Source organism: Quercus lobata, chromosome 11 (genome assembly GCF_001633185.2).
Source record: "Quercus lobata isolate SW786 chromosome 11, ValleyOak3.0 Primary Assembly, whole genome shotgun sequence".
Lineage (NCBI taxonomy): Eukaryota > Viridiplantae > Streptophyta > Magnoliopsida > Fagales > Fagaceae > Quercus > Quercus lobata.
In genome coordinates, this window is record NC_044914.1 from 13,531,203 (window position 1) to 13,553,975 (window position 22,773).

Below are 22,773 nucleotides of genomic sequence, written 5' to 3' on the forward strand. Positions count from 1 at the left end.
AATTTTTTTTTTTAACCTAATAGGCTAAATACTGCCAGTAATCAGCTTTCTTCAAAATTTAAATCTTCTCAATTCTCATATCCAAACATAGCAAACATCATAATCTATCCTCAAACCTTTATTAAAGAATGGAAAAGAAAAAAAAAAGAAAAGTGGCTAAGATAACTAGTCAAAATTCAAGTACCATTTACGTTAGTAGCTGTAAATAGGGTAAGCCATCAAAATGGGGACTCAGAAAATGTTTGGAATATTAAACAAAAGAGGAAAGGAAACACCCAGAAAAGAAAAAGATCAAAACAAAGGCTGCAATTTGAAAAAAGTTGAAAAAAAAAAAAAAAACAAAGCAAACCCCATCAAACAAAAACCAAAAAAAAAGCAAAAGCAAAACACAAACAACATCAACAAATACATTAACAAAGAGCAAATAGCAATTGATGGCGGCTATAATGAGCAAAGAGAGAAAGCAAAGAAAAGAGTGAAAGACTCTTCAGAGAGAGAGAGAGAGAGAGAGAGAAAAGCAAAGCAAGAGAGAATGAAGGAAAAGAAAAGGAAAATTTGGGATATGGGGAAGAGAGAGAGAGAGAGAGAGAGATGAGAGAGAAAGAGAGGGAGTGTGAGAGGAGTGTGACACGTGGTGTGTTGTGATTGGTTGAGTGGTTTGGGGTTCAACAACATACGGCAACACCAACAACAACAAAAACAAACATCAACACCAACACATATATACACACTCTCTCTCTATCTTTGCTGCCATGTCAGAGTGTAACCCCGTCCTATGACCCCGGCGAATCCGTATTTGTATGCTTCTCTCTCTAAAAACTTTCTCTCTCTAAAGTTAAACTCTCCCTTTCTCTCTCTCTCTCTCTCTCTCTCTCTACATATATTTATTTGTTTGTCTCCTATACACTTTCTCTCTCTTTCTTTCTTTGTTTCTCGTATCTCTCATCTATCTCCAAAGTTTCTATACCCTAATCTTGCTCACCTCTTTCTATATCTATATCTCAATCTGGTGAAGTTTGCTCTTTGATCCAAGAATAAGATTGGTAAGCTTCTGAATTCAACTGGGTACTGTGTATTTTTCAGTTTTTTTTTTTTTTTTGCTTGTTTCTTGGTTTGTACTTTTGTGGGTATTTGTTTATTTGTGTGAATTTGAGCTGACCCAGGTGAGTTTTCATGCTCATTTTGGTGTGAATGTTGTTGGATTGTTTGGATATTGGGTTTTTGGGCTGTGATTGTTGGTGCTAAAGTTGGTGTCTTTAGGTATGTTAGCTGAGTTTGGTGAATTGGGTATTTGGAGTGGGGTTGTGGGATAAGTGGGTGTTCTGCGGTTAAGTGTGAGCTGAATGTGTGTGCATGCTGAGATTGATGTGATTTGGTTCCTGAATTTCAGCATTGTTGTTCTCTTTTGCGGTGTATGTAGTCATTTTGAATGACTCATGGCTTGAAATAGATGGTTTAGTAGATTCAACTATTGGGTTTGTAGTATGTTGGAGTTGGCAGTGATTTTTCCTTTTAGTAGTTGATTATTGTTGTTTTGAATGGGTTTTATAAGTTTTTCTAATGCTACTTTTGTATTGGGCATGTCAGAATGTACTATTTATCTTTGAATCTCCTGCTATATCTAGTGAATTTGTACCCGTGCATTCTTTTTCGATTAAAGAGTTAATGAGTTCGATTCATTTTGTTGCAGTAGCCATGAATTAATTGCCTGGAATTGTATTTTGGATTGTTCTTGCTTCAACGTGTTCTAGTACTTCTCATTGAACTAATTTTCTGCGTCCGCTTTTGGCATGGCAGGCTACAGAGTGAAACTCTTGTGTGAACCACTAGTTTGTGCCTTGATGTGTTCTATTTAGTGCGAGGCAAACAAATAATTTGCTTGCAGAAATGCATTGTTTTTTTGTACTGAATCAAGTTTGTATAATGTTTCTTGAACTTTAAATTGACGTTTGGTCCTATATCTACATTTTTTGTGCTATACTTAGTGATTTGGAAATTCTCCGCTTAATGACATTTGTTTCGGTCTTAGAAAGCAATGTCTTTATGTGTCTGTGTAGTAATCAGTTATTTAGAGTTGGCACCAATTTGCAATGGACCCTGTGGTCTTAGAAAGCAATGTCTTTATGTGTCTGTGTAGTAATCAGTTATTTAGAGTTGGCACCAATTTGTAATCTGCGCCTTCATATTTTCCTTTAGTCGCATGATTCCTATCTTCCCTCTGTTGGCACATGTTTTTTCTGCCACTGTCAGTGGAACTTTTTTTTTGGCTATGCATTGTGCTTGATTATTGAGCTCTTTTCACATTTAATTTATGTGATATGAAAGCTGTTACTATTGGGTTCAATTCCAATTTTTTGTTAGTCTTGCATTTTGTTTATTTGATCTTTGTTTCCATTTACTGTAAGTGTATGACTTGATCTTTACGCTGTTTGCTGCTAAATTGTTATGCTGCAGGAACAAAACTTTTAGAGCTTGCAGCGGAATGCTGTCTAGAAGCTTTGATGCATCAACCTTATTGTGGACTTGCGATATACTTGCTATACCTTTGATCCACCTATGAAAGACCCAGGTTGAAAGATGAAGGAAAGCGATTCATCGGCTAGTAAAATGATTAACAAAAACTGGGTCTTAAAGCGCAAACGGAGAAAACTCCCTTATGGACCAGGTCTATCCAATGGTAAAGAAGACAGCTCCGTGGCACCAGAATCCCCAAAGAGTACTTCTTCAGCTAAACGCAGGCTAAAGGGTGAAATTAATTCTGAGCAATTTTTATCCAAGAAGAAAGGAAATGATGGGGTAGGTTATCTTCCGTGTGAAAATCATTTTCTGTTGTTTATTTCTTTTAGTTGCTGAATGTTTTTCAAGATGTTGCATCTTTTATTGATTAAACATGTATTCAAGAGGAATTTTTTTGGTTACAAACGTTATAGGCCCCATGCTGGAAGTTCTACATTAAGTTATACGTGATGCAATTTAACATAACATTGTGTAATCATATTACCCCTTCTACTGAATTGAAGCACTTAATAAGAACTGCTGTTGCCGGAGTTACTTTATCATTGATGTTGGATTTAGCTTTTTTATGTATTCCTTTTCCTTTTCCTGCTGGCATGGGTTATATCACTATTGTTTGTTTGTATTTTTTTCAAACATCCTTGATACCTCTAGGTGAAAGAGTATTCAGAAAATCATCACTCTGGGCTCATTGAAGTGATTTCTTGAGCTCTTGCTTGTTTTTGAAGTTGCTTGATAATTAGTTTCTGTGGGCTCCCATAATATATCTGTTACTCATTTGTAGCTTTGAAATTATGCTTACCAATATGTTTAAAAAGATGCTCCAAAGCTTTAAAACTATGTAGCATCTTCCTTGTAATTCAAAAGAAGTGTTCATACTATCGAACTTTTGATTTGGTTCTTAGTTTTGCATACTAAGAATAAGGTGGGTTAAGGGTTTGACCCACTGAAATAGGAATTGATTTAGTTTAAGATTGTTTCTTCCACTTGTTTTAACAGACACAAAGACAACCATGCCAAGCTTACCTTTAAATAAAAAGAACTTTAGTTTTATTCACATGCTGCGCTTTTCCTTTTATGTCAGCTGAGCAAGTTCTGTTATTATTATTATTGTTATTGTATGAAACACTTGCCAACTAAAATGGTCATCCTTGTTAAAGTTAGGGTCCATTTGGTTGGGAGCTTGGAAAAGTGAGAGGATAGAAAAGTTGAAGTATAGAAAATGTTCTAGTTTTCTCTCGTGTGTTTAGTAGAGATGATGGAAAAGTGGAAGTATAGAAAATGTTCTAGTTTTCTCTCGTGTTTTTAGTAGAGATGGTGGAAAAGTGAAAGGATAGAAAATGTGAATAAATTTATTGTTATACGCATTTTATATAAGGGGAGGATAAAATAGATTGCGTAAAATAGTAAATTCCAAGTGAAAAAACATTTTCTCCCCACTTTTCCTCCCAAATTGGGAGGATGGGTTTGGTGGGCCCGGTTGGAAAACTCCACACACCCCCTTTTCCATCCTCCCTCTTTCACCACACCAAACGAAGGAAAACTTTCATTTTCCATCCTCCCCCTTTTCCACCCAACCAAATGGACCATTAGGGTTTTTTTGGGCACTCTTTCAATAAAAATTACTTATAAAAAAGGGTCTTTCTGCTTTCTGTCCCTTGCAATAGTGGCTGCAGGTCAAGCATTAACTAACTAATTCCCCCTTTTGCTCTACCCAATTTCTTTGTCTTCCAGTATTACTATGAATGCGTGATCTGTGATCTTGGTGGCAACTTGTTGTGTTGTGATAGTTGTCCCCAGACCTATCATCTCCAGTGCCTTAATCCACCTCTAAAGGTATGTTTAGTTAATGTATCTTTAGCTAGCTAACTTGAGGGCTATTTAATTTATAATTTTTTTTCTAGTCATATATACCGCTCTCGACACTTGTTATTTTCTTGTTTTGATTTTTGATTTTGTGTGTGTTTTTAATCAAATGAAGCGCATTCCAATGGGGAAGTGGCAATGTCCAAGCTGCTGTCTGAAAAATGACCCTTTAAAGTCCATAAGCCAACTTGATACGATTTCAAAACGAGCAAGGACGAAGATAGTCACTGGAAAATCAAAAACTGGAATTCAGTCTGACATGGCCAAAGTATCCCGTATTTTTGGAAGCTCCATTATTGCAAGGAAAAGGTCCTCCAGCAAAGGAAAATCTGTCAAACTAATTGAACAGAAACCTGTCTCCCCCCAAATAGATATATCCTGTAACACCAAGCCAAGTCATCCATCTCTTGGTTTGCTGGAGGGTAGTTCAGCATGTTTGAATGATGATAATGAGAAGAAGCCTGATACAGAGTCCCCTGTGGACAGGAAGTCAACGTCTCCTGCTAGGGAAACTTCATCTCATTCTAAAGTCACAAATACAGAGGCAACTGAGGAAGCTCCTGAGGTAAAGCCTGATTTATCTAGTAAAAATGTCTCCCCAGGAAGAACTCTGGTTCTTGCAATCAGTGCTGCCACTGAGGAACATAGAAAAAGAAAACCGAAATCGAATAATGAAGACAGTCAAAAGAAGCATAGGACTGATAAGGGAAAATCTATTCTTAGTTCTTCTAAGAAACGTAAATCCAAAGCAAATACTGCCAGCCCTGTAACTAGTAAATCACTGCAGAAGCGTAAGTCTATCAACCATGAGGTTTCCACAGCTTTGTCAAAGGAGGATCTTGGAACAAAGAGTTCAGATGCTCAGAGGAAAGATGAGGTATCATGTTGTTTCCTATTTGTGTGAGTATTTATGTGTACATTTGGTCTGTGTCTTTTCAGAAAAGATTAGAAACCACCGGACACTTGAAAGCATGGAGAATAAAAATGGTAGTTGCTGCAATGTTTCTGTTGTTTTTGTCTTTGAATATGATTAGTAAATATATTTATTTTGATGCAGAAGCTTCCTCAGGAAGCAACAAACCTATCACATGAGTTAAACAAAAAAGGTCATGTTGATGAAACAGTAATCTGTGGAGAAAGTATTGCCACTGAGACTCTGCAGGTAAATGACTCTCTTCAGCACAAAGTTTGTTAGATTTCTTGTATTAGTGTCTTAAATATAGGCTATTTGGGTCAATTGTGAATATCATGACATATTTTTGTATTTCGTATATGTCTACATGCAGGTTGATCGGGTTCTGGGGTGTCGAGTTCAAGGCGATTACACGGGCCTTTCACGTCACTTATCTGTGAATGTAGCTGATGACCTACGTTCTGAGGACTTACTAATTTCAGAAAATCAAAACAGACTCTCAGAAGAAAATTCTGCTTGCGATACTGATTTAGATGTAGGAGCTGCTGAAAATCATACTGAGGGTTGTCAGAATATTGATAAGAGTTTTGACAGGGAAGAAAGCATGAAGAATGAAATGAAAGTGGATAAAATACATGTATACAGAAGATCTGCAACCAAAGAATGTAAAAAAGGAAATGCCATGGATCTTTTAAGAAAAGATATCAAGGATTCAGATTCTTGTGCTATGAATGGTAAAGATCAAGATGAATCTGCTGTAACTACAGAGGATTTTGAAAAGGCAAATGAAAGAATGGTTACGGAGGAGAATACTGATGTCAGTTTGAGAAATCAAGATATTGATGAAGTTCCAAAAATTTATGAAACACACGTCTCTAATGAAACCAAAGACGATAAAGAAGTGGATTTAGAAATGGGAATGAGAAGCTCTGCAGAAAACAAAATTCAGGAAGCCACCCTGGCTGAATCTGCTTGTGTTGATGGAGAGAAGGTATCTTATGAGTTTTTAGTTAAGTGGGCTGGGAAGTCTCATATTCATAATAGTTGGATTTCTGAATCCGAGCTCAAAGTTCTGGCAAAGAGGAAACTTGACAATTACAAAGCAAAGTATGGGACAGCTGTAATAGATATCTGTGAGGAACGCTGGAAGCAACCTCAACGGGTGATTGCTCTCCATAATTCCAAACTTGGTACTGGTGAAGCTTTTGTAAAATGGACTGGTCTCCCTTATGATGAATGCACTTGGGAAAGATTAGATGAACCTGTTCTTCAAAAATCTTTGCACCTGATTGATCTGTTTAATCAATTTGAATGCCATACATTGGAAAAAGATTCTCCGAAGGATGCTTCACTAAGGGGGAAGGGTGATTGTCAGCAAAATGAAGTAGTTACTCTCACAGAGCAACCGAAGGAGCTAAGAGGTTCATTATTTCCCCATCAGCTAGAAGCACTCAATTGGTTGCGAAAATGCTGGTATAAATCCAAAAATGTGATACTTGCTGATGAAATGGGGCTTGGGAAAACAATTTCTGCTTGTGCTTTTATTTCATCTCTGTATGTTGAGTTTAAAGCTACTCTGCCTTGTTTAGTATTGGTTCCACTTTCCACAATGCCTAACTGGCTTGCTGAGTTTTCATTATGGGCTCCCAACTTGAATGTTGTGGAGTATCATGGGTGTGCAAAAGCAAGAGCCATTATTCGCCAATATGAGTGGCATGCTAGTGATCCTAGTGAGTTGAATAAGAAAACAGCTGCCTATAAGTTTAATGTTCTTTTAACTACATATGAAATGATTCTTGCTGATTCCTCTCATCTGCGTGGAGTTCCTTGGGAAGTTCTTGTGGTTGATGAGGGCCACCGTCTGAAGAATTCTGGAAGTAAGCTTTTCAGCTTGCTGAATTCATTCTCCTTCCGACATCGTGTACTGTTGACTGGTACACCTCTTCAAAACAATATTGGTGAGATGTATAACTTGCTTAACTTCTTGCAGCCAACTTCATTTCCTTCTCTATCGTCATTTGAAGAGAAGTTTAATGATCTTACAACTGCCGAAAAAGTCGATGAATTGAAGAAACTTGTTGCTCCGCATATGCTTCGAAGGCTTAAAAAAGATGCAATGCAAAATATCCCCCCTAAGACTGAACGAATGGTTCCTGTCGAGTTGTCATCCATCCAAGCAGAATACTATCGTGCAATGCTGACAAAGAACTATCAGATATTGCGGAATATTGGGAAAGGGGTTGCCCAGCAATCAATGCTAAATATTGTGATGCAGTTAAGAAAAGTTTGCAATCATCCGTATCTCATACCCGGTACCGAACCTGATTCTGGGTCAGTAGAATTCCTTCATGAAATGCGGATAAAAGCCTCAGCCAAGTTGACCTTGTTGCACTCGATGCTTAAGATTTTATATAAGGAAGGTCATCGAGTCCTTATTTTTTCACAGATGACTAAGCTTCTTGATATTCTTGAAGATTATTTGACAATAGAATTTGGGCCTAAAACATATGAGAGAGTGGACGGCTCTGTTGCAGTGGCTGATCGTCAAACAGCAATTGCACGCTTTAACCAAGATAAAAGTCGGTTTGTCTTCTTGTTATCCACGCGCTCATGTGGCCTTGGGATCAATTTGGCAACTGCTGACACTGTCATTATCTATGATTCTGATTTCAATCCACATGCTGATATCCAAGCTATGAATCGTGCACATCGAATTGGACAATCAAATAGACTTTTGGTATACCGACTTGTAGTTCGTGCTAGTGTTGAAGAGCGTATTTTGCAGCTTGCAAAGAAGAAACTGATGCTTGATCAGCTTTTCGTGAATAAGTCTGGATCACAGAAAGAAGTGGAAGATATTCTGAAATGGGGAACAGAAGAACTTTTTAATGATTTTCCTACCACAAATGGGAAAGATACTGGAGAAAATAATGGGAACAAAGATGAGGCAGTAGTAGATACAGACATTAAGCATAGGAAGAGGACTGGTGGTCTGGGAGATGTCTACAAGGACAAATGTACAGAGAGCAGCAGCAGGATATTGTGGGATGAAAATGCAATTTCAAAGTTGCTTGACCGTTCAAACCTTCAGTCTGGATCAACTGATATTGCTGAAGGGGATTCAGAGAATGATATGCTTGGTTCAGTGAAGGTGATCAATTAATCTTATGTCTAAGTGATTGCACTTTTTTAATTTTAAAATCTTTCATCAGTGTTTACTTGGAATCACAATTTAGTGTGCGTTTGGATGTGGATTAAAATGATAAATTATTTCATTATTCAGCTTATCTTTGCTACTATTTATGAGCCCTACTGCACTTTTTGACACTATTCATGGGTCCTACTGCACTTTTTGACACTATTCATGGGTTCCACTGTACTATTTCAACTAATTTTTGCTTTTATCTACAGTATTTTCAACAATAAGTTTTCATTTTCAGCAAAATAAGCGGTATCCAAACAAACTTTTATTATAATTTCATGTGTTCCATTGACATAAAACGTATGTGAATTTGGCAATGCGACACATTTCTTTTTTTAGAACATTGTTGACGTGTATTTATTGCCTGCTTCTCTCTCCTCTTAAGTAGCTACAAATGGGACTCATGTTTCTTTTTTAAATGCTCCAAAGACGAATTTATTTAAATCTCTTCACTCTGATGATTGTTTTTTCTTGTTGATTTCTGGTAGATTAACCTTCTTGTTTCATATTGTTTACTTTATTTATTTATTTATTTATTTTTTTCGGGAAGTTGTTTCTAATGACTATATAGAGAAGCTATGTAGAATCTAATCTCCTTTTTATTGCTTCTTTTCAATTGATCTTTTAACCAGGCGGTCGAATGGAATGATGAACCAACAGAAGAACAAGGAGGAGCTGAATCTCCTCCTGTTGTTACTGATGATATTTGCACACAAAATTCTGAGAGGAAAGAGGATAATGCAGTAACTGGTACAGAAGAAAATGAATGGGATAGACTTTTGCGTCTGAGGTTAGGAGTTTTTCCTGTCATCAGTTAGTTCCAAAGTTTTTATGTGTTACTCTAGTACTGCTAGTCTGTGACACTTGAACTTTGTAATAGTTTGTCCAATCTGCTTTCAATTTATACTAATTTCATTGTATCCAAGAGAAGAGTTGGTTTGGCAGGAAAAGTAATGCAGGGCAGATAAAAAAGGAATAGGAAGGGGAAATAGATTAGGAATTTAGGAAAAACAATTGAATGGAAAGTAAAGGATAGGCCCTAAGAATCAGCACTTACACTATGGTTGGGTTGAAATGGGAGAAGATGGAAAATGGGGGAAGAAAAAGGGCAAGGAAAATGTAATTTTTCATTGTTAGGTTGGAGTGAAAAGGTAGAGGAAAGAAAATGGGTGGATGGGGTTTCCACCCGAGCCCACCATTTATTTTCCTTTCATATTTGGGAAAAAATGGGAGAGAAAATGGTAATGAGAAGGAAAGTACAAAATTGTACTACTTTTTCATCATTCTACTTTTAACAATGACATAATAGGAATTTACTCTTTTATCTTTCCACTTTTTTAACTTCTCTACCAAAGACACATGGTAAAAAACGCAAATATTTCTATCCTCCAACCAAATAGAGCCTTAGAGTTTCCTTGGGATCAACACCAAGCAGAAAAACTTATGAATTAGTACCTAAGTTGCTAAGAATTAGCACTCAACAATTGGAAAAATTCTAATTAAAATATATTTTTTTTGATAGGTAATAATACTTTTATTGAAAAAAACTGAACATCATGTTCACGATGGTGAACACTCTATTCTGAACAAGGAACAATTACAACCAAATCAAGAACTAAAAGAAAGGGAAAGTAAAAATTCAGAAAATTGAAATACAATTCCTACACCCCCATATACAAGTCCACTGAAACAAAGTACCAAAGAGAAGAGATTTTAAGCGGTCTAATGGTCTCTCTTTTTCTTCAAAAATGCGAGTATTACATTCCTGCCAAACTAACCACATTAAACATGCCGGGACCATATTCCATATGGTTGAAAGGTGCTTTCCAAACCAATTTGTCCAGGCAAAGAAAAGAGAGCTAACTGACTTCAGCATTACCCACTGAATCCCAAACACTTCAAAAGCTTCACACCATAAGGCGCGAGAAAACTTATAATGAAGTAGAAGATGATCCATTGATTCCCCATTGCAGCAACATAATCTGTCTTCTATGTTTAGCCCTTTTAAATAGGCTTTCTAGGAGTTCATAAATGTGGAAAATAATTCAAAAGCAAAATATAATCCCACATAATCCTCAATTAGGATAAACTTACATCAATGAAATTTCAAATTTCAATATTCAAATTAGAACTAATTTCAGTGGATCTTGATGTCTGCACCACCACTCCTTTCTATACCATTATTTTGTTCTATGACAGCAATGGCAGGATTAGTTTTAGTTAGTTTTCCTGCTTTCATAAATATATAGCTATGAAATAGTAATTAGTTAGGTTTGGAGTGGGACAGAAGAAGCCGGGATGGGAAAAAAGAAGCCTCTTAAACCCGTATCCATTAGAAATATATAGCCCAAAATGATTTCAAATGATTTAGATTTACATAGCTGATCTTATAATAGTCTTTTAAAATTTTCTCCTTAAACTTAATAGTTATTTTACAATCACTCAATAATCTTGATGCATCTCTTGATTTCATCTATTTTACTCTTATCCTATGATTTACACCCTCTTCAATACCTCCATCTTTATGAATCATTGACCCAAGATATTAAAAGCTCAAGCTCTTTAGCATCTCTTGACCATTAAATCTTACAGCTCCTTCATCTTTGTTTCTACTTTTATTTAACTTACATTCCATGTACTATGTTTTAGTTCTACTTAATTGAAAGCCTTTAGATCCTAAAGCATTTCACCAAATTTCTGACTTGAAATTAACTCTACCTCTAGCTTCATCCACCAAAACTATAACATATGCAAAAAGCATACACTTAGTGAGCTCATCTATCTCTAGCGCAGAGAGATATAAAACTTGATGCCTATCCTTGATACAAACCTTTAGTAACAAGAAACTCAATTGTGATGCTTCTACCTCAATTGAATGTCTCTTTGTTCTTATAAATAGGTATTAGAGTACTTCCCCTTCACTCACTAGGTTTTTTTGTTAACACTTAAGATCATATTGAAAAGGTTTGTAACCAACATACACTCTCATCCGGCAAGCACTTCTAAACTTCAATGGGGATTTCTTTGGGTCCCATGGCTTTTCCCATTTTCATCACGCGCTTTACCTTTGCTGTTCCAATTCTTCAAACAAACCTATGGTTTCTATCCTTAATTGGGTTACTTAATTTGCTCCCATTTTTTGTATTGTTTCTACTAAAAAATTTATCAAAATAACTTTTCCATATCTCTTTAATCTTCTATTCTTTTACTATTGCACTTTGATCTTCATATCCAATGCACTTGACACCATTGAAGTCTCTTGTTTTAGTTTCCCTTGCCCTAGCAAGTTTATAAATATTCTTTTCTTCATCATCCATCCCCAACTTGCTATATAATTTGTCATAAGCCTTAAATTTATCAAGATACAAACAAAATTGATATTATTCAAACTATCGAAAGATATTAAAGATGCAAAATAACAATTTAAATTTTTTATATCACATGAATATATGTGTTATAAGGGGGTGAGATGAGAAAGAATATGATAATAATGTTCTTTTTTTGATGACATGGAACGTTGCCAGGGCAAGGCCCTTTGGACCTATCCTTGAGGAGTAAACCACGGATACACAACCCCACTAACCAAAACTGTGTATCGGGTATTCTACGAACTCCTAGTGGGGATTGAACCTAGGATATCTGGGCTTACAGCTTGTCCCCAGCCTCCAACCATTAGGCTGCACCCTAACGGGTAAAGAACATGATAATAATGGTAGAAAAAGGTTATAGAAAACATAGGATTTTCATGAATTTTGACTATGCTAGAAATAATTTATAATTAACTTGTATAATCAGATTGGGTTTGGATACAAAGGCCAAAATCCCAAACCTTGTTGGGGTTTAAAATTTAAGCCTAAACCCAATTTCAAATTCATTTACACACACAAACCTGCCGAAGTTGTCCCATTTTATCTTTACATAGAGCAACATTCACAAAAAAATCTCCATCAAACTTGGGACTTTTAGAGGTAGTACTACTAAACTAAACCATGCCAAACCAACCGTCAGTGTTCTCAGGCTAAGCTAGTTGAAATATGATCTTTGTTTAAGCTGCACTCAAGCTTGATTCAAGCTTCCCACCTTGCTTTCAGGCTTGGCTATCTCTGTGAACGAGCAACTTGTTTTTGGACTGGCTGGCCTTAGTTATGTCATCATGTTCAGAGATTCTAGTCCCTTCCACGAATCACAATCGTGCTTGGGCAGAAAACATTTGAAATGCCCTTTGTCAAGTTTGTGAACAGTTGTCAATCCCAAGGGGGTAACACAATCGGTCAAGAACCATGCCTCATGGAGTGGAGGTCACTAGTTCAAATCTCTGCTTCTGTCTCACCATGAAGCCAAAACTCACTTATTAAAAAGTCTGAACAATTTTCTCTTGTTTCATTCTTCCAAGGTTATTAAATATTAGAGGAAATTACACTTTTCCGCCTTAAACTATACCTCATTTTACACTTTGCCCCTTGAACTATCAAAACGCACGATCAACCCCCCAAATCGAAAACTTTGTAACACTTAACCCCATGCCATCTGTTTTGCTGTTAAGTCTAACAGAATTTAGTATTAAAAAACCAATTAACCTCTCTATCGTTTGTTTTGGAGGGGTAAATTTTTCTTTCAATACTTAATTCTGTCATACTTACACCAAAGCAGACGGCAGGGGGAAGTTGAGGCATAGTTATTACTTTGGGGGCTCAATCGTTCATTTCAATAATTCAGGAGGCAAAGTGTAAAATGGGGTCAATCGTGCATCATCATGAACATCTTGTAATTCTCATTTATTTTTTTCCCTCTTTAATATAAGTTTTTTGATTACCTATAAAAAAAAGGGTGGAAAAGTGTAATTTCCCCTAAATATTATTACTCTCATTTCACATATTGCCTATCTACATGCCATTATTAGACCTTTTCAACTGCATCAGTATTTTTCTAACATGCTATAATGTTTGTGACTGCCTTCTTTTTAAACTGACAAATTGGTTGTTTGTGCTTGGATTTTGTATGAATCATCTTGAATATTTGGCTTGAAACTGGCTCATATTATGTAGACAAGTTTGAATTGAGTTAAGTGTTATTCATGACTGGGGGGGTTTGTTTGCAGCTGTAATTTGAAGTCATGTAGTTGTGCCTGATTGTCATTGATGCGAGTTAAGACTGCATACAGATATACAAGTTCACTTTTGAGCAGAAAAGGGAAAAGCTGTTCATTATAAATTAATAAATAAATGTATTATTTTTGTAAAAACCTAAATAAGAAAATATAGGAAATAGAAATTAAAGCACAGGAGGCTCCAAAGCTGGATACAAAAAAGTTCCACAACATGAAGAATGTGCCATTAAGTCTAATCTGTCTACAATTTAGCTTCTACTCATGGAAAACATTGGATTTTCAAATAGTGACTAGAAGTAATAGACTGTTATCTTGAAAACTCTGATATATTTTAATGTGTTTTGTAGGTGGGAAAAATATCAAATGGAGGAGGAAGCAGCTCTTGGTAGAGGGAAGCGCCAGCGAAAAGCTGTTTCTTACAGGGAAGCATATGCTCCACACCCAAGTGAAACATTGAGTGAGGTACTTTTTTCTTTCTGCTTTAAGCATGAGGCTTTTCCAAGTCTATGTAATATCTGTATATTTTCTGTGACATTGTCAATAAAGATGTAACTAGAATAGAAAGTTTGTTTTTAACTAAGTGATTCTTACCTCATTGTTCACAGTTTGAGCTTGGTGCTTGTTTTGTTTTTTTGTTTAATAAGTAAACGAAATTCTTTAAAAGCATAAAGGGGCACAACCCATGTAGTCAGAAGCATACAAGAGATATGCCAAAATCAAGTTAATAAAAATATCAAGAAATTCAAACAGGTTAGAAAAAGAAAGACAGTGACAAGCTGCTAAGCAGTCTAATAAGGTCTTCAATGGCAATATCTTCTACTCTACAACTGTTTTCTCACAAAGATGAAACTATGTGCCGTACTCTCCAAATACACCACATAATGCATAAAGGAATGACATTCCATATGCCTGCATGACAATGCCTGCCAAAACGTCCCTTCCAGCAATTGAGCATATCTGCCACCCCGTCTAGGCATGACCCATTGTACCCCAAACATATACAAGATCATTTCACGAAATTTACCATCATTGATATAGATTACAACCTCTCTCAACTAAACCTCACAAACCGACACAAAGAATACTAACAAACCTCAGAAACACAAAGGCACTTAAAATCCATAACAAATACTAACTCACTCAAATCCTAATACTCCAAAAACAAACAATCAATACTTAAAAGTTGGACATTCTCACAATTTCAACACCCTAATACAACCATCGGCGTTCTCTCACTCAAACAATAGTCAAGCTTATTTGTTTTTTATTTTTTTGATGATGCGGACCCTCACCAAGGCAAGGCCTTTGGACACACCCCTGGGGAGTAAACCACGGATACAAGACCCCATCTGCCAAACAAACAATAGTCAAGCTTATCTCACATACATGGGTATCTTTCAATTCTAGAAGAAACCTACTAATGTTCTTCTTAGAGTCTTCTCCTCTTCCCAATGGAAGACCTCTTGGATTGAAGCACGCCAAACCCTTTACGCTCTTGCATATATAAGATTTCAATAACCATTTCTTGGTGGATAAGGAATATCAAATTAGTTATTTTATAAGGAATAAACTTCCTTGTACACCAAGAAAACTCAAATAGTAACCAACTCAAAAGGGAATTTGAAACAATAGCTAACACCCCCATTTACTCTTCCAAGGAAAAGGGGTACTGTCCTTAGGGATCAGTTTTAATATGTTTTAACCTCAAATGAGTGGTCTCTAGATGAAGTCCAACATAATTTATCTTCTCCATCACTCCTAAGTTTAGTGGAATAGAGAAGACAAAGAAAAGAGGATTCAGCTTCCGACTCTCAATCCTACTAAAAATTATCTGATGTGAGAAAGGTATAGAGGGTACTCTTGTTTACTATTTAAAAAATATAAGTTTTAGATGGTACTCTTTTGTATTAAAGATAGGGAATCTCTTGGGCTGCACCACTTTTGTGCCTATAACAATTTTTTTTTTCTTATCAAAAAAGGCCTTGAGTTTCCAAGCGCTAAGTTCATGGGTTTGAGTTTTGAGAACGATCACTTCATGCAAAAATACTGAAGGATAGTACCAATCCAAGACATCCCTCCAAGGAACCTACTTGAGTGTGACCAACATGGATACCTAAAACCTTAAATATCAAACCCTAATCAAGAATTCTTCAAGATTTATTAAGAATCCTAATTTAGTGTTAAACTTTTTGTTAAATTACTAATTCTCTCAAAAGCTTAAACTATTAGAAATTGTAAATTTAATCACTTAATCATAATTCAAACACTCCCTCTCATGTGTGGGCCTAAACTTCCCCTTAATATGTGGAGGCCCAACACGTGGGATTTTTAAAATTTTAAATGGGAGGTAGAGTAAAGCCAGGGATCAAACTTAGGATCTCTTACTTTGATTTCATGTTAAATTACCGATTCTCCCAAAAGGTTAAGCTATTAGAAAATGGTAAATTTAATCATTTAACCATAATTTTAACACTTTTAAAGATCCTATATCAAAATTGGTATCGAAGGCCACTAAAACTCATCCTGCCACTGCATCACCTACGTACATGAGATTTGTTTCCTATACCTGTTAGCATGGACAATAAATTGGAAAAAAATACAAAGGGATTTCTTATGGGGTGGTATTCGTAGTGAGCATAAACTTCATTTGGTAAATTGGTCTACGTTGTATTCTAACAGTGGAGGTTGGGTATTAGAAAACTTCTGCTCTTTAACCAAGCCTTACTTGGTAAATGGCTGTGGCGTTATGTTGTTGAAGGGAATCATTGTGGATGAAGGTGATTGATGGCAAATACGGTACTGGTAGGGCTGATTGGGGCCCTGGTGTTGTCAAAATCCATTATGGGGTTGGCTTATGGAAATACATTTGAAATCTATAGATTTATTTTGGAAGGATCATTCAACTAGTAATAAAATTTTCAAAGAAACATATCCTGAATTATTAAGAGTTTCTAGAGATGGAGATGACCTTGTATCAGACCATATGGTGTGGATAAATGGTCAGTTACATTTGAAGCCACTTTTCCTTGGAGAAGCGCAAGATTGGGAGATAGAATTGTTGGAACACTTTTTTGATGATCTACATGCAATGAAAGTCACTGATATGGCAGATGATAGATTGGTGTAGCTCTCATCAAAGAAAGGATTTCAAGTTCAAAGTTTCTATAGAGCGTCTAGTTAGGAAATGCAATATCCACCCCATTTCCTTGGAAGTGCATTTGGAAAGCTAGAACCCCACCTGGACTGTAGCAACAACAAACAAATCCTTTATCTGGAATGTAGCACAAGGAAAATTTTGACATTGGATAATTGAAGAAAGATGGGAATAATAATTGTGGACTGGTGTGTACGTGTAAGTCTAATGGAGAGTCAATGGCCCATCTTCTCTTACATTGTCCTATTGCTAGGGATTTGTACGATATTTGACTCTGCATATTTGGAGTTATGTAATGCTCAATTCTGTACTTGCTACATTGGAGTCTTCGAAAGGTACTTTGGGCAGTCCTAGAGGTGGAGACTTGGAATCGTACTTTGGGCTGTCTTAGAGGTGGAGAGGTGTGGGGCACCACTCCTTCATGTCTCATGTGGTGCATTTGGGAAGAGAGGAATTGTCGTACTTTTGAGGGCAAGGAGTTATCTTTGCCAAATCTTAAGTTCCTCTTTCTGAAGACTCTCTACAAGCGGAGCTCCATATCCTATACTTTCTCCACATTTTCCTTCACAGACTTTTTAGATGACTCATTTCTCAGCCTATCTCTCAGGCTTTGTAATTTTATTTCGTCTCTGTGCATTTTTTTCTTTGCTATTCTGTTGTGTACTTCCCATGTACGAGATTAGTACTTTAATGATTTTACATTACTTATGAAAAAAAGTACATGAGGTTTTGTAATATTAAAACAAATTGTAATTGAAACCATATGGAGCACTGTTTTAGTAAACATGTACCGCCATAAGAAAACATGACTGGTATTTTCATAGCTATGCACAAGGTATGTGAATAAATGATTGTCTAATAATGACCAATTTATAGTTTACACGTTCTTTAAGATATCACTCTTGTTATGTGTGGCCTCTTGAGAGAATTTTGTAAATATTGTTTTTGAGCTTGATAAATGATTGTGTTGAAAACACTATGACACAGACACACAGCATCAAAAGATTTCAACTTGTTCGCCAGCCTGTTTGTTTTTTGCATGGAGCTTTATTTAGAACCGTATCTTCTGATCTTGGCAATCATGTCTTTCCTCAAGGCCTTCACTGCCATTTTTTGGCCTCCTTTTGAATGAAACAATCTTTTCTTCTTCTTTTTTTTTTTTTTTTTTTTTTTTTTTTTTTTTTTAAATTTTAATTTTATGGAATCCAATCACTTTGATGATTGGTGTAAAGGAATTTCTCCCTTAGATTAAAAATTAGAACCATCTAGGCAAAAACTCATTGTGCATTTTATCAATGATTTAGTGAGAACTTTCAGAATAGGTACTTGAACTTGCTCCAAATTTGTCTCTTTTTGTGATTAAGTAGAGTATCCTAACTGCTAAGCTTGTTAAATCAGAGTGCTGGAGAAGAGGAACGAGATCGGGAACCAGAGCCTGAGCGGGAATACACACCAGCAGGACGTGCTCTAAAAGCAAAGTTGTGAGTTTAAATTCTTTTCTACTGTGATTGATTTTGGTTGAGAAGGCAAAATAGTGAAACCTTTTAGCATGGATAGTTTATCATTGGCACATAAAGTAGTTGACCAGAAGACAAATTGACAAGGTAAAATTAAAAAAAAATTGCTGGGAAAAAATGCAGCATGGTAGCGTAAAAGGAGGCTTTTTTCCTCAGTATGAAATTGTCAGAACAATTTGGCAATTTTCTTAAGTATTAAGATTTTATTTGTTTAAGTATTATTATTGTTGTTGTTTTGGTACTTGTGAAATAAATTGTGACTTTCAAATTATTGAATAGTATGTGGTTAAATTAATGTTTTTCACCCTTAGCTAGATTGATCGAGTTTACTTTTGGATCCTTGTTGTTTTGACGCTGGGTTCTGCAATTTACTATCTAGTTTTCATTGTACAGTGCTAAACTCCGTGCTAGACAAAAAGAACGGCTTGCTCAGAGGAATGCAGTTGAAGAATCTCGTCCTACTGAGGGACTGGCTGGACCTGATTCAGTCACTCAATGTCCTTCCTCCAATCCCAAGGAAGGGGATGCGACTGAATTAGATCAACCTATCAAAGAGAAGATTTCAGTAATTGACTTGGAGGATGATAAAGTTTTTCAGCTGGCAGATGTTCCAAAGAGTAAGACTGATTCACCTTTAAGGCTGAGCAGAATGCAAAAGTACAAAATGAGTAGTCACCTGGATTTTCCTGTTAATCCGCTTGGTCACCCCTCTCCTGAAATTTTCCTTCCAAGTCACCAATTTCAAAGCATGAGCTACACAAACTCAGTGCCCACCAGTAACTTGTTACCAGTTCTGGGACTCTGTGCTCCCAATGCTAATCAAACAGAACCATCATATCGGACCTTTTCCAGATCAAATGGAAGACAAAGTAAGCCAGGAACTGGACCGGAGTTTCCATTTAGTTTAGCTCCTTGCTCTGGGACTTCAATTGAGACAGATGTAAAATGTCAGGACTCTACCTTAGACAGAGCAAAAAAACCAGATGCATCTGCTGAATTTTTGCAACAGCGTCTTAAGAATGGCATCCCTGATAATTGTCTTCCGTTTGCTCCAGTACACTCTCTCTCTCTCTCTCTCTCTCTATATATATGTGTGTGTGTTTGTTTGTGAATGCTGTCCAATCATTGTATATGTACATAACTGCCATCCCTTTTCTATTTGCAGGGCCCTCCAGCTGTCAAAGGAAAATCTTCTGAACGCTTGGAAAGTTCTGGTTCTACTTTCTCAGATTTTCAAGAAAAGATGGCACTACCAAGCCTACCATTTGATGAAAAAATGCTGCCCAGATTCCCACTTTCAGCTAAGACCATGCCAACACAATTTGACTACCTACCTAGCTTGTCATTAGGTAGCAGACTTGAAGCTGGGAATGGTTCTATGCAAGACCTCCCAACGATACCATTGCTGCCCAACTTGAAATTCGCAGCACAAGATGCAGCGAGATATAATCAGCAAGAGAGGGAATTGCCACCCACATTGGGTCTTGGACATATGCCAAATACATTTTCCTCGTTCCCTGAAAACCATAGGAAGGTGCTTGAAAACATAATGATGAGAACAGGATCCGGATCAAGCAGCATGTCTAAATATTATTCAAGAGGGGGAATAAGATGGTCTGAAGATGAACTTGATTACCTGTGGATCGGTGTTCGGAGGCATGGACGAGGTAATTGGGAGGCCATGCTAAGAGACCGCAGGTTAAAATTTTCTGGTGACAAAACTCCAGGAGATTTGTCAGTAAGGTGGGAGGAGGAACAACTTAAGCTCTTCGATGGGGCAGCCTTTCCTGTTCCAAAAATGAAGCCAACAAAGTCTTCAAAATCTTCATTGTTTCCAGGCATCTCTGATGGAATGATGGCCCGGGCATTGCAAGGAAGTAGACTTGTTACACCCCCAAAATTTCAGGCCCACCTGACAGACATGAAATTGGGTTTTGGGGATCTTGCATCGAGCCTGCCAAATGTTGAAACATCTGATCGACTTGGGTTGCAAAATGACCAATTTGTACCAATTTCAACTTGGAATCAAGAAAAATATCGGGCAAATCTTCCTGGGGAGTCTTCTGCTGGTCCTTCTGATCGTCCAGGAACTTCTTCAAATGTACCTCCCATTGACAAGCCAAATCTGCTCAATTCTTCCGGAACCAATAACTTGGGTTCAAATTGCTCGAGTGGCTTTGATCTACAGAGAAAGGAGGATGAACAGAGTGCCAGAAAGTATGGGAAGTTGCCCAGTCTCTTGGATAGATCACTAAATATTTTGCGTGATTCCCATCATAATTCAGGAGGTGGTGAGTCCTCCAATTCAGGATTGCTTCCTGATCCTAAAAAAGGGCTGAATCTTTCACATCTAAAGGGTGAAGAAGCAGCTGGAAGTAGTTCTTCAAAGGACAAACTACCCCATTGGCTACGGGAAGCTGTGAGTGCTCCTGCAAAACCCCCAGATCCCAACTTGCCTCCCACTGTATCAGCAATCGCACATTCAGTTCGTTTGCTGTATGGGGAGGATAAGCCAACCATTCCTCCTTTTGTGATCCCAGGTCCGCCCCCTTCCTTACCAAAGGATCCAAGACGGAGCCTAAAGAAGAAAAAAAAACGGAGGTCACATTTGTTTAGGCAGGTCCCACCGGATGATGTTGGAAGTAGTCAGGATTTTCAAAGAAACATTCATAGTGACAATGCTGCTTCAAGCTCAATTCCATTGGCCCCAGCATTTTCAATGCTTCCACAGATTGAATCTAACCTGAACTTGCCTCCTCTCAACTTAAACATGACGAACCCATCATCTTCTTTATCACATTTACACCCACAGAAGAAAAAAAGCATGGGATTGTCCCCGTCTCCGGAAGTGCTTCAGCTGGTAGCATCATGTGTTGCTCCCGGCCCACATTTATCATCAGTTTCTGGCATGACAAGCTCAAGCTTCCTTGAAAGCAAGCTCCCAGTGCCAGCTTCTGTTGACCTAGTAGGATTTCCAGACCCACAAGATGCAATTTTGGAAAAGAAGGCTAAACAGAACTCCCCTCTTAGTGTATGGGGTACAATTCCTGGGGAGAAAGTAGAACATCCTGAAAGTGGAGATTCCAGCAAAACTCATTCAGATCCCCCTCGGACTGAACGGCCTGATGTTGAGGAAATATCATCTGAGGGCACTGTCTCGGATCATCCTGTGAGTGACCATGAATCATAGCTATAATATTAGACTGAAAATTTGAACATAGCTATTCTTTCATGCTTCTAAAGTTTCAGGCTCTTTCACCAATGTGCTCGAATTTTTGTAGGCATGATGCAGTGAATTATGAACTAGCAATATAGGTTTATTAGGACATCTCATGTAAAGTTTCTTAAGAGAAAAATGCAATATAGTGTCGCTTGGTTTTGCTTAATTCATTGCCTTGCTCCAATCCATGAGCTTCCTTTTTCCTTCTGATCTCCGACCAATGAGATTATTATTTTTGTGGTGTCAAATCCACGGGTTTAAACAACAAAGAGCTGGTGCTAAAGTCCTGTCAGCCATGTCAGAAAACAATGTGGCTCACCACTGCTTTCATACTGGAGTAGAGCTTTAAGCAGTGAATAGCTTATCCACGAGGCCGAAATGAGCTAACTCCTGGTGCTGAAATGCAGTTTTAGGACACTGCAAGCAAGTAGGGTCAGAATGAGCAAGTTTTGGGTTCTAGAGAAACAGTTATGTAAATCTCTCTTTCTCAACTGGTCCATTTATAATTGTAAAGAACTGTGTTAAGAGTTGATTTGGTTTCAATGTAGAATTAAGGCAAACAGATTGATTTACATGTAATTCTCATTAGGACTCTTCAGTGCTATTGGGAAAGAGACAAATACTAGTCCAAAAGTGGCTACATGTACTAGACACCATGTAGCCAAAGAGCTTGTTTTCTAGTTATCAGGTGCAAGTTAAAACTGTGAAAAATATTGAGATTTCCACAGTTCATGGACAAGGATGGAAAGCTCCCTTGTTAGAGAGGAATTGATTGTGAAAATAATAGAATATGTTGTATCCAAAGTTTGGATGACTCACATGTTTTCAGGTTTCAAGCACCAGTGAAAGATCCATCAGCCCCTCTTGCCTTCATTTGTTTTTTGAGAAACAACCTTCTTCATTTGTTATACGTACAAAATCCCTCAACTTGACCTCTCTTTCCTGCCATTCAAAAAAAAAATATATATATATATATATATATATATATATTATTTTTATTTTTTTAAGTTCTCAAGATTAGAAGTAACATGAAAGATATCACAAAATAATAAAAAGGATAGTACTGCTAAATCGTCTCTTTGGATTGTTATGACTTATATTCAGTTTCCAAATCCACTGCTTTATAATTGGGTTGAAATTTTTATCGACCTGAACTTGACCCAATTTAAATTAAAAAAAAAAAAAAATCACATTTTAAACCCAACCTAAATAACGAAAAACCAATTTGATGTATATGGTTTGGTTAGGTTGGATCAAGTCATGAGATCGTCGTCTTATGA

General features: G+C 37.0%; 1 protein-coding gene across 3 annotated transcripts; it reads left to right on the forward strand.

Moving 5' to 3' along the window:
• The first annotated feature begins 615 nt into the window (after positions 1–615).
• On the forward strand, positions 616–22,317 carry LOC115968215 (protein CHROMATIN REMODELING 4). Of its 3 annotated transcripts, none has more exons than XM_031087530.1 (11): positions 616–1,043; positions 2,455–2,796; positions 4,249–4,350; positions 4,496–5,257; positions 5,438–5,542; positions 5,667–8,444; positions 9,128–9,285; positions 13,950–14,064; positions 18,155–18,237; positions 18,667–19,327; positions 19,439–22,317. In XM_031087530.1, exons 2-11 carry the CDS (start codon positions 2,578–2,580, stop codon positions 21,461–21,463), a joined length of 7,008 nt encoding a protein of 2,335 aa, XP_030943390.1. In that variant the 5' UTR covers positions 616–1,043; positions 2,455–2,577; the 3' UTR covers positions 21,464–22,317. The 3 variants fall into 3 exon arrangements, with proteins under 3 accessions (XP_030943390.1, XP_030943391.1, XP_030943392.1); XM_031087531.1 differs by having other exon boundaries at positions 5,441–5,542; XM_031087532.1 differs by lacking the exon at positions 4,249–4,350.
• The last annotated feature ends 456 nt before the right edge of the window (positions 22,318–22,773 follow it).

What these genes read in the sequence shown, in the direction of transcription:
- LOC115968215 (XM_031087530.1), top strand. Translation starts at nt 2,578, where the DNA reads ATGAAGGAAAGCGATTCATCGGCTAGTAAAATGATTAACAAAAACTGG. An exon ending in ATGCTCAGAGGAAAGATGAG is followed by an intron (nt 5,258 to 5,437) that starts GTATCATGTTGT and finishes ATTTTGATGCAG; the next exon opens with AAGCTTCCTCAGGAAGCAAC. An exon ending in CAAGTGAAACATTGAGTGAG is followed by an intron (nt 14,065 to 18,154) that starts GTACTTTTTTCT and finishes TTGTTAAATCAG; the next exon opens with AGTGCTGGAGAAGAGGAACG.